Raw genomic sequence first — 12159 nt, 5'->3', positions numbered from 1 at the left:
CTGGTCCTGCAGAAGATTCAAGCTCATTGATAAGGATGAGACTAGGAAAACTTCCTGAGTGCAAAGGACATTTGTACTGAGGGGCTGGAATATGGGAGCATCGGAATATAGACATCCAGCCAAAGAGAGACTTGGGAGACTTAACTCTTCCCTTCCATCCTCCCTATCAGCACCCGCTTTCCTCTTCTTCAGTAGAGACAGTCGTTCATCTTTATTCTCCATCAAGAGCTGTGCCCACGCACCTCATGCCTGCTTCTTCCCATCAACTGCTGCTCAGAGCGATCTGGTTCTGACTCCAAAGCTCTTGCTTTTTAAACCCACCCCCATGGCTCTCCCCTCCAGGGGTGGACATAAGGCAGGATCCAACACTTTGTTGGTTTTTGCTAAGCCACAGTGATCTCTCACTGGGGGAAAAAAACTCCACAAGAAACCAGATTCTCGTTTTGATAATGGGAGTTCCGGAAACCACCAGGTCACGGGAGGGTCTTTATTGGTGTACATCTTCTCGACAGACGCGTTACAAGGAATCCTGGAGCAAACTTCGAGACGGTGGCTATAAACTGAGATTGGATGCCATTCCGTTCCAGGCGGCAAAGGCCTCTGGTGAAATCATAAGTGATGTAAGCCTCCACCTCCATTCCTAGGACAATGTTTAATACTCACCAATTTTTATTCCCTTTGCCCCTCACCCCTGCCTTCTTTTGCCTGTGGATAACATCCTCTGCTCTCCCAACTGACTGTGAGAAGGAACATGCCTTACAACAACAGCAAAAATCCCCCAGCCAGGGTACAAAGCTGATGCTGGACTGTAAATATGGACCCCCGGCAGATGAAATGCACCCTCCACCAAGCGCTTTCCTAAAGCAAGTCCACGTGAAGAGACTGTTAACAATGTACCCACCTTCCTCCAGTGTGGGCGGCCCAAGCGCTCTCATGTCCTGCCATTTCATATCCCAGCCCTTTAGTCATTGGGAGGCTTGCATATGAAAGAATAGGCCTTTTGACGACTCCCGCGCCTTTTCTTTTAACTCACCCAGTTACTGTCAAAAGAACAAAACATTTTCACCCAATACCCACCTCTTCCATTCCGTGTCCCTTGTCCTCGAGCTGTTACTCTCTCCCGCTCTCTTTCCCTTTAGTACAAATACAAAGAGGCATTTGAGAAAATGAAAGGGCAGATGCTCGGCTCCCGGAGCTTGGAAGATGATATCAGCCTTGCGCATTCAGTGTACGCGAGCTCTCTGCAGAGCCAAGTAAGTGGGAGAGAACGCAGTGGAGCTGGGGGCCCCCCACCTAATGACGCACAGCCGACAGATATCCTGTGTCCTTCCGGTTGAGGGTACTGGCTCTGTCCTAGCTAGCTAGGTGGCGTGGTCAGGTCCCTTGGCCCCTCTGGGTTTCAGCTTCTTCCTCAGTCAAGTGAGAGATAGGACTACTTGACCCCTTAGCTCCCTTCCAGGCTGGACATTCTAGGATTTTGACCAGTGACCACACATGGGGGCCTGTGGGCTGGATTTGGACTGCAGAGGTGTTCTGTTGGGTCTGCAGAGCGAATTAATTGCAAACCTTGCAAAACGGAAAACTTTACATAAAAGTTTGAGACTTCTGTGCAGAAGCCAGACCTGGATTCCTCAAGGCTACTGTTGAAGTTGATTACTGAGAGCCCCATTTAGAAGGGATCTGTACTCTCCTAGTCATGCAGCCAACCCCTCCGCCCCCCGCCTTCCTCCTTCACTCATTTATGCTACCTGTCTGGTCTCTGGTGGCATCTGAGTTTGCACCCCTTGATTTGATCCCCTGGGTGCTGGCACATGTGTGTATACAGTATCTCCTTGCCCATACGTGAGTTGGCTAATGGCTGTGATGAAATCGAATATGTGTCCAACATGTAGCAGAGGACTAAACATTTTACATGCAGTGTCTCATTTAATCATCAGCTTATTTCTAGGAGCATCACTTGTTCATCCTGGTTACTGATAAGGAAACCTAGACTCTGAGTGTCTCAATCCCTTGCCCAAGGTCAGCTTGCAAGGGCCAGACTAGAACGCGCAGCCAGCTCGCCATCGCGTGCTCTTTCCACGGTTTCACACGTTCTCGTCTCTTTTGTTCTCTGCCTCAGTTTCCCTGTTTCTAACACTTCTCTCCGCTTTCGGTACTGGGGCGGGATTGGACATGAATTGTCCCTGGCTGTATGCTAGGGGTGGGGAGGGTGCGCGGAGGTGGGGGTCGGAGGTTAGGGACGAGTGGCTGGAGCTTGGAGGGCAGTGGGAAGGGTGGAGGAAGAGGCGGCGCTTATGTATCTGACTCCCCAGAAAGCCCAGAGTGAGCTTTGTGGACCTTCAAACGCTCCTCCGAGGACTGGGGCAGAGCTTGAGGTCTGGAAATGGGCCTCTCCCTTCCTCCCTCAGGATGCATGTTGGGCTGTCGGGAATACCCACCCCTCAGAACTGGCTTTTCAAGCATCTGCCCACTGCTCCTGGCTCCCAGATTTACTGGGATGTCATCTGATGTTTGAAGAAGCTCTCCGTTACCTAGCATGAGAGGAGAGCCCCTGGTGTCTCAGTCTGAACTTGAGAGGGTGATGGGGAGAAAGCGTGTGGAGCGGGCGGCGGCTTAGCCATGTGTCTTCTTGCCTCTGGAAAATGGGAAGATCGAAGGACTTGAGCAAGGGAACCACTGACATTATATCTGTCCCTTGAACTTCCGTATTTTCCCCAAGTAGGGGAACCATGGGCCTTGATCATCCAAGAGCTGGAGATGGTGAGTGGCAGGACCTGGAGACGAGCCCTGCTTGTTAAGCCAGTCGCTGCAAGAAAGGAGCCCTGGCCCTGCCAGGAAAGCCTCCTGGGCTCACCTGGGACAATCACGTCGCATTGCTCTCCCTCATGGTCCCGATGCAAATGGCGGCTTTGAAATAGCTGCTCTTGATCTGTCTGCCCATCTAGGTGAATTACAGGAAAGACTTTGAACACTCAAAGGCACAGTTCCATCTGCCACTGGACATGGTAACACTGGTGCATGCCAAGAAGGCTCAGACCCTGGCCAGCGACCAGGACTACAGACACCCACTCCCCCAGTATACTTCCTTGGCCGAGGACCTGAGGCTCAGCTGTGCCAAGAAAGCTCACAGGTTGCAGAGTGAGGTAAGGGGACCGGGCCTCTCTCTCCAGGCTCTTTTCCTCTTAAATCTGACCGTGAGGCAGTGACCCACAAACTGCTGATGGCTCAGTGGGGCTTCCGGAGATGAGGAACCCCGTACCTGGGTTTTCTTTTAAAGCACCTACCCTGCTTGTTCCTGCCTAGCTCTTCATAAGCACAATTGCACGAATCTGTTAACAGCAACGACAGCAGTTTATTGAGTACTTCTGCTGAATTCCGAGCATTGTGTTTTCAGGCATTATCTCATTTAATCCTCCAAATGACCCTAGATCGGTACTCTTTATCCCCGTTCTACAGAGAAGCTATAGTGAGTCTCAAAGAAGTTAAATAGCTCATGCAAGATCATAAAACTATAAATGAGAAAGCGGGTGCTGGGACTCGGATGGTGTCCAAGGAAGACGCTTTCAAGGCTTATGGTTTTGCATGTTCAAGACTTGCCAACGGTGTTGCCTCTGGCCCCAGCTTGAGCTGGGGGTTCTTCTTGGTGCATCGTATGTTCCCGGGCCACCCAACTTCGGAAGAGGCCTGAGGTCTGCTGGGAGAGTTGCTCAGAGCCCCTTTGGAACTGACCCACTTCGGGCAGAGGGGAGTGTTGGGCAGAGGGCAGGGAAATAAGGGTCCCAGAGACCCTTCCTGAGTCCTCCCAAGGGGTCTTGGAGGCCTTCACGCCCCCCACCCCCACCCCAATGAGGGCATTTCTAGCTCATGCCACCTGTTTTCTGAAGCAGGCAGGCCCGGGAGCGTTGGGAAGCGTTGGAGGATTTCCTCACTCCCAAGGAGATACAGAATGTGTCTTCCCAACAGGCAGCAGCCTCCTTTTTGGTACCCGCCTCATCTCCCAGCTTGCCACCACGTTTCCGTGCCGGGAGATTTGCGAGTAACCGGCCTCTGCTGGAAAATAAAACAGCCCCCCCAAAACCCGCTTTCTGGTTTGGCAGAGCCTGAGAGCTGAGCGGTGCTCAGATCCGGGTTACTGTTGTCCACTGGAGTTTTCCGCCTGTGTACAGCGTTTACCAAGTGACGTAAACTGTCAGGAACCCGACAGCAGGTGGAGGAACGAGGGAGCAGCCACGCTCAGCTCAAGGGCCCGTTCGTCACTTGAGCAGAGCCCTGGCTTCCCCTGCCTCTCGTTGCCATAGCAATTGGAAGGCGGCACGCACCGGGGCGCCTCGGTGGCCGAAGGGGAGTGAACTTGGGGCCCCCTTTAAACTGTCAGCCCAGACCCCTCAGGTACACACACCGCCTCCACCCACACAGACTCGGGCCTTCGCCAGATTATTCTGGATTCATTTATTAGTTCTTTCTTAACCCATGATTAATTAATGCCGCCTTCTGCTGCTGGGTTTTGTTTTGAAGACCCATTAAACCATTTCCACACTTGCCCCAAGACAGCTGACTTTCTAACCACAATCCGCTCCAGCGTTTATTTTTTGATAGCCCACATTAAAATAAAAATCCGCCAAGCATCCCTCTAACAGCTACGGAGACAAGTGACAGCAGAATTATTTTCTTCTGACCTACATTTTTGTCTCCCTAATGAGCATTTAAGTAAGAAGCGTGTGTGTATTTGCTGAGTGTGATGTATCTGGAGAGACTGCCTTGGCCTTGAGTTCTGATTACGATGCTGTCTGTTGTGGGTCCTTCCTCATTCTGCGAGCTTGGCTCTTCTGATTCCTCGTGTTGTTCCTTGTAGAATTTGTACCGGTCGGACCTGAACTTCATGCGAGGCGTTGCCTGTGTCATTCCAGGCACGTTAGACATTGAAGGGAGAAAGAGAGCATCTGAACTCATCAGTGAGGTAACCAGAGACCAGGACGGGTTGGGGGTGTCAAGTATATTCCACGGTAGAGGTTACACAACAATCTGTTTGTTTCTTACTAAAGCCAGTTAGATGCTACACTGTTAGCAGTGGTAGCTCACCCAGCCTCTCTCCTTACTCCCTTCTCCATTCAGACTGGATGCCGTTTAAGATAGCTTTGCAGATCTCGAGCCAGTTCCTATATTAACATATAAGAATTATTTGCTGGATCCTAAGATGTACTTTCCTAGGGTCCCTTTGAAGAGTGGCTTGTGGTACAATGAAAAGAGGGCGGGCTTTGGAGACACATGTAGTGACTGAAATTCCAGGCCAGTACTCATTTGCTGTGTGACCTCAAGCCAGTCAGTCACCTGCCCTCTCTGAGCCTCAACCTCTTAATCAGTCAAATGGGAATGCGCAGACCTCTCTCATTTGGTTTTTCTGAGGGTCAGCGCTAATCTAAGCCCTGTGCTTCTCTGGCGGCTGTATATGAAATGGTGGCTATAAGCTTGGTGATAACTTCTTGGTAAATTACCGAAGTCTGGAATTCTAAGCTCTTTGAACTCCCTGAGGAATCTTGCCCACCCCTGGGAGGGCTCTGGGATTTCCATTCACGGTAGATAGGCATAATGGAAGGCACCGCAAGCAAAAGGCGATCAGCATCCAGCCTGGGTGCCTCAGAATGGCTTACGCATTGATTAGAAGCTCTGAGCAAGCGGAATTGGCCTCACTGTGGGAGTTGAGATTTAATTTTGTGCTTTGCTTTTCCAATGAAATCTCTAAAGCGAGTGGTTTCTAAACCTCATGGTGCATCAGAATCCCCTTTGGAACTTAAACAAAGTACAGAGCCCACTGACGATTTACTGAATCCCATCCCCTGGAGTGGCATACAGGCATGTGGATTATTTTAAGCTGCACGGTTGTTTCTGGTACCCCCCCCCCACCCCCGCCAAAGCTGAGGAGCCCAGGGTTTCCAGCGAGCAAAGGAAATTTGGGAGCAAAACGTGAATTTCTATAGTCGTGTTCACATTCGTAGCAAAGGACTAGATCTCCCTTTCCCATTGATAAGTATCTGATTCCATCCGTCCTCTCCTCTCTGCTGCTTCATCCCACTGGGTTCTGAGGTCACAAGAGCAGGGGACGGACTGGATTCTGGGCCACAGACTAGCAGCCTTTGCAAAACGAGGTTTTATAGCCAGTGCTTAATGAGCACGTTCTTCTGCTGCTTTTGCATCTTACCTTGTCTTCTTATTGCCTCTTGTGTGTGAGCTCAGAGTAAATATCGTCAGCATCCCCAGTCATTCAAGTACACGGCCGTGACAGACACTCCCAGCCTCACTCATGCAAAACTCAGCAACCAGATTACAAACGAGGTAAAATCTTCGGACGGCTTTGGGATGGGCTTTTTAAAAACTGCTGGATGGCTAAAAAAATATGTGTGACTATTTGTGGGATTGGCGGGGGTCGCGGGAAGGATGGGTGTTTGCATGGAAAGAAAAGAATGTCATTAGATGGAGCCTCAACAGTTTCCAGAAGGAATAAAGGCCCAGGAGGAAATCTGGTTTAGTCTGTCGTCTCGCCCCCCCCAAATGTGGTCACGGACCGACGGCATCAGCATCCCCTGGGAGCTTGTTAGAAATACCAAACCTCAGGCCCCACCCCAGACCCACCGAATCCACACGGTCATCTAACAAGATCCTCACGGGTTTCCTGTGCACGTCAAAGTTGGAGACGTGCTGGTCTGCCATTCGTCTCTTCTGGCTGGGCACATGTCGGCTAATCATTTCTCCGCTGTCACTCTGATGATGATGACGGGAAAGATTTGTGGTTGTCCGGGGACAGTGATACAGTGTGATGTTTGCCAAACTTCTTAGTTCTCTGCTTCCTCTTCTCACTCACCACTTACCCAATTATCATTTTAATATTCTAGCAGAGGGGTGGGTCCCAGGGGAAAGAATCTCACTCCATAAAATCATCATTCCAGCTCTACGTCTTCTTAGTGGCCCTCTGACAAGTTTGAAATATCGAGTGAGCTTGGCAGAGAATGAAATTTCGTTTTTAAAATTCTCCTCCTGACTCTGACTTTTCAAAGTCAGTAGAGATTTGGGTATTTACACATTAGTTCCAAGCTTGGGATAAGAAAATCCAAAGGGCTGTGTAGCGTGACATGATCAAGTTAAAATTCCCACTGAACCTTTCTCGCCTGCTTTGTCGTTGGGGTGCTGAGGGGTAACAGTGCCTCCTGCAGTGGCCTCTGGCCCTGGAGGACTCAGCAACCACAGATCCAGTTCTAATCATGAGAGCAGATGCTTTCACAACGGCTGAGGCCGTGCCGCGCAGCAGTGGTGTGAGTCTGCCCATGGGAGGATCCCGGGATTTTAGTAAAGGATGCAGACTGGGGTTTGGGAACCTCCCTTCCAACCGGCAGAGCTTCTCCTAAATTTCCCAGATCTTAGTATTGTCTTTACACTGTGTCCTCAGCAAAAAAAAAAGTCTGCAATGGGAAGAACCACGATAGTATTCTTAAAGGTGTTTTTCTTCCCTCGGCCTATTATTGAGCAAAGTATAGGGAAGGGGGAAAATATGTTTTCTTTTACCCATCTTAGGTTGTCGGCTGGGGCTCTGTAACAAAAGATAGATTAACAAGAGAAAAGCATACAAATGTATATAATATAGGCTTTAGGTGGTGCAGGAGTCTTCACAAGGAAATGGAGTCCAGGAGGGAGGGACGGTTAAACCTGAGCGTTTTTATTCTAGGTTTGATGAAGAGTGGACAGTCGTGGGAAAATGTGTAGGGCAAAAGGGGGTGAGCTAAGGGCAGGGAACTGGGGGACACTTAGCGAGGTCTGTTTGCTCAAATGCCTCTCGGTCCTTCCGAGGTCAGAGATGAGCTTGTTCCTTCCCTGTGTCAGAGGGAGGGCAGCTCCCACAGGAGGGGAGAAGGTCAGAGAGAGGTCTTCCATCTCCTGCTGCTTCCAGGTTCCTTCAGCTTAAAATACGCACTATGCCAAGGTACCATATTTTGGGTAACATGTCCTGAGCCCCATCACAAGCAACTTGCAGTTTTGTCCCCATTCCTTTCACAGCACTCAATTTGACTCATGAAGGACTATCTCTATTGAAAAAAAACATCTTCTCCAGGCTGAAGGTGTACCCATGACACAGCAAATGGCCTTTTACAAACGTATTTCCCAATTGCAAAGGAGGGAACTCCAGCCCTGCAGAAATGCACAGCACTTACCTTCTTGCCTTTTTTTTTTTTTTTTTCCCTGCCCAGCGCCTCTATAAAGCAGCAGGCGAGGACGCGAGACACCAGTACACAATGACCCTGGGCCTGCCCGAGTTTGTCCGAGCGAAAACAAACGCAGCCAACCTGAGTGATGTAAGCCTTTCCCGTTGCTGAGGTTGAGATGTGCTCCAGGGCCACATGTGTCTGTGTCTGTGACGGGACCTAACAGTGACCCTGGTGACTTTCACAGAAACTTTAAACAATGTATCCTGTAGACACTCATGTGAAATATACCTTACACAGATGTGTTGATACCTGCGTGTCAGAGCCCACTTCCGAGAGGGTGCTAATGAGATTTTCTTTGCAAAATCGAAAGCTTTTGCTTGTCAGGAATTGATTCTGGAACACCACACTACAAATAAAAGGGGGTAGCATTTGTTCTTTGAGTCATGTACTTTTTTTTTTTTTAAAGAAGATCTACATGTGTTCCTACCGTAGGCAAAATACAAGGAGTCTTGGCGGAATCTCCGTGTTCAAGGCTACAAGCTGACAATAGACGCCCTCCCCTTCCAGGCGGCTCGGGTCTCTGGAGATATAGCCAGTGATGTGAGTTGAATGATACGACCTTCCATCCGGCCTAATTTCTGTTAACTTCATGTAAAACAATGTCTACGGCTGATTTTCCTGAATTAAAGCAAATCTATCACCATGTGAGACAGGATGTCACCTGCAGAATATATTAGTCACGAATGAGATTCTTTGACGGAGAGAGGGAAAGAAAGGCCCTGTTAATCAGAAGCTAAATGCAGGCAAAAGTCTCTAGCAGGAAGAAGATTACGATTTATTTCTAATTGCAGTGTCTAGGCAACGATCTCCCCGTAATGTGTGAACTGTCCGTTTTCTAGCTCCACCCAGAATTAGAAAGAGAACTCGCGGTCGAGATTGTGATTCTGCTTCTCTGTCGTTTCCCGCGTCGGCGGTAGCATTTTCAGCTGTGTTTCAGCCACTCTGTTGATAGCATCCATAGCTTTGGGACATGAAGGTGACTTTCTGTTTCCCACAAACAAATCGCAGAAAATGTAGACTTCAAATAAATGGATCCTGTCTTTGGGGTTTGATGTTTTTACCAAGTGCAAGGGGATAAAGCACAAGTTTCTCTTTTACCCTTTTTGATAAGTTCCTTTTGGGCACAGGACAAGTAAGGGGAGTGGGCCCCTCACTTTGGTTCTAAAGATCTGGTTTTAATTAGATGGGAGGAAGGGAGCGGTGTTTCTCCCCCAGGGAGGAAGCCGTGCTCTCAGGCCAGCCTCACTGTGGTTTTTCTTATAATCTTCTCCTCCTAGTGTAAGAACAGGTGATTTTCTTACAGTCTGCAAGGAAAATGCATAAATGGAATGTAAGCATCCCAAATGCCAGCCCCTGACTGCCTGGTCCCCCCCCTTCCAGTTTCTCTACAGGCACGACTTTGTGAAGGAGCGAGGGAGGCTGATCGGGGCCCAGAGTGTGAGAGACGACCCCCGGCTCCAGCACTGCCAGCGGATGGGCCGGCTGCAGAGTGAGCTTCAGTACAGGAGGGAGGCGGCGGGCAACAGAGCCCAGTGCCACCTGCCCATGGACATGGTGCCCCTGGTCCACGCCAGGAAGGCCCAGGCCCTGGCCAGCGACCGCGACTACAGGACACGGTGCCACGAATTCACGGCACTGCCCGAGGACCTGAAGATGGCCTGGGCCAAGAAAGCTCACGCCCTGCAGAGTGAGGTAGGGGTGGGGGGGTGGTCCGTGGATCACACATCAGTCCCCGACCTTCCTCCTCCCACCAGGCCTGCGTGTAAATCTCTGCTTCTTCCTTAGCCTTTCGGATCCCCCAAATGATTTGCTTGGTCTGTGCCATCTAGGTTGGAATGGTTGGAATTATTCAATCAATCAACAAATATTTGTTGAGCACCTACTATGTAGCAGGCATCCCTCAAGGCCCTGGGGATACAGCAGTCAACAAAAGAGTCTAAAAATACAACAGTCAACAAAAGAGTCTAAAAACTCCCAGGGTCATGGAGCTTCCGTTCTGTGGGAGGGAGATAAAGTATAAGTGAGGCGTGTAGTATGCCAGATGGAGACCAACAGAGCAGGGAAGTTGGGCAGGGGGGTGTGAGTGTGTGTGTGCGACTTAAAATGGGGGTCAGGGTAGCTCTCACTGCAAAAGTGACATTTGAACAAAGCCCCTGAGGGGCAGCAGCCTCAGCGTATTTGAGGCTGGAGTGAAGCAAGTGTGTGGGTGGGTGAAGAGGCTGTCGCAGGGGATGGGGATGGGGTCCGAGACAGAGGCTCAGGGCTAGACTGTGTGCAGTAGGCGTGGTGGTGAGGCGAGGAGAAGAATTGCCCCCAGAGCTGACACTCCCTGGCTGCTTTGCCAGTACTGGCACCCTCGCTACCGCACTTTGGGGTGGGGGCCGTTGCTGCTCCTGTTTCACAGGCGAGGTCGCGTGGGAGGGGCCGAGGCAGGACTGGCTCCAGGGCCCACACTCCCAACCCTCCTGCCACCCGGTGCAGGGGAGTCACGCTTCCTACGAGGCAGGTGTGGACGCTGAGGCCCAGAGAGAGGAGGTCCTGGCCCACGCAAGGTCATCAAGCCTGTAGGTGGGTAGCACCAGCCACTGCCCCCGTGGTGGAAGGCTCTGGAGTCAGTCCCAGGCCCCTCCAAGCCTCGGCTCCCTCAGCCGGGCCGGGGCCGCGGTGAAAATGTGGTCACGGTCAGCACTTACCGGGCGCGTGCGCGTGGCAGGCTCTGCACCACACGGGCGTCCGTGTATCGTCTCCCCAGCCCCGTGGCTCCCCTAGGAGGAAGGCGCTCTCACGTTAGAGCAGAACTCAAGAGACTGTGGTCACATCAGTCCTTATCATCCATATCAGGGTTTCCCAGCTCAGGAGGCCCTTTTGACCTTTGGGGCCGGATGCTTTGTCGCGGGGTCCTGTCCTGTGCACTGCAGTGTCCCTGGCCTCTACCCTCTACATCCCACAGCACCCCCTTAGCGTGACAATCAAAAATGTCTCCAAATATTGCCAAATGCACCGGGGGACAAATCTGCACCCGATTGAGAACCCGGTTCTCAGTTGAGGGCTGGTCTATATGATGCACTGAGCACGGTGCCTTGTCTGCAGGAACGCGCCAGTGGGTGTGAGCATTTCGGGCTATGTTCTCCACCAAGCCTTCCGACTCTGGTGGCCTTCAGAGAAGCGGCTGCTTCTAGTTTGGTTCTGTTGTAAACACCTAACGGATGATTGAGTGTGACACCGATGATGTGACTTAATGAACGTCAGGGTCATCTAATTATGCCTCGAGATTTGCTGGAACTGCAGTGTCGTGTTGGGCACCAACCAGCAGAGTGTAGAGCAGGGTGAGTTTATCGGTCCCCACTCAGGGCACGTGGTCACTGAAGCACAGCCCAGGACCCACTTAGAAAGCCCTCCGCTTGCTAGAAGGCCACCCTGAGGTCCACGAAGAACTCATAGCATGACTTGGTGCCCAGCCCGGGACCCTCTTGTCGGTGGCCTATTCCTGGGGAGAAGAGAAACCTCCTGGGACAGGACAGGGCCTGAGGAAGTTACAGAGGCCACCGGGGAGAGGTCGGGGCCCAAGCTGGAAGCCCAACTTCGTCACTCACTGGCAGTCCTTCCACGGCCACTTGGCTTTCTAGGCCTCCATGTCTCCACTGGAAAAGCAAAGAGGTTTGATTTAATTGGTGATCTCAGATTTCAGGATTCATAGATTAATGTTTTTTAAAATGCTGGCATCAACATAATGTCAGACTATTTAACTAAGTAAGGAACAATACCAAAAACCAAATCCTCCCTCAGACTACCATTTATATCACTGTTACTTCTGAAAAGAAAGGATAGTCTAACACTAAAAAAAAGAAAAAAAAAAAAAAAGCCGAAGAGGAAGAACAAACTAAGACAGAGGATCCTTCCCAAGAAA

The 12159-nt window shown here is 50.7% G+C and overlaps 1 protein-coding gene across 7 annotated transcripts in view; it reads left to right on the top strand.

Moving 5' to 3' along the window:
- NRAP (nebulin related anchoring protein) overlaps positions 1 to 12159 on the top strand; it is a 74421-nt gene that overhangs the window by 49326 nt on the left and 12936 nt on the right. For 6 of the 7 annotated variants that reach the window (XM_032609313.1, XM_032609312.1, XM_032609311.1 and 3 more), the window contains 8 exons: positions 513 to 620; positions 1140 to 1253; positions 2946 to 3143; positions 4853 to 4957; positions 6232 to 6330; positions 8235 to 8339; positions 8685 to 8792; positions 9633 to 9944. In XM_032609313.1, coding sequence (XP_032465204.1) covers positions 513 to 620; positions 1140 to 1253; positions 2946 to 3143; positions 4853 to 4957; positions 6232 to 6330; positions 8235 to 8339; positions 8685 to 8792; positions 9633 to 9944 — 1149 coding nt within the window. The remainder of the gene's footprint in view (positions 1 to 512; positions 621 to 1139; positions 1254 to 2945; positions 3144 to 4852; positions 4958 to 6231; positions 6331 to 8234; positions 8340 to 8684; positions 8793 to 9632; positions 9945 to 12159) is intronic. The other variant, XM_032609314.1, reaches the window with a different exon arrangement.

Source organism: Phocoena sinus, chromosome 16 (assembly GCF_008692025.1).
Source record: "Phocoena sinus isolate mPhoSin1 chromosome 16, mPhoSin1.pri, whole genome shotgun sequence".
Classification (NCBI taxonomy): Eukaryota; Metazoa; Chordata; class Mammalia; order Artiodactyla; family Phocoenidae; genus Phocoena; species Phocoena sinus.
Note: the sequence above shows the minus strand (reverse complement) of the source record. Positions and strands in the feature narration are given on the sequence as shown.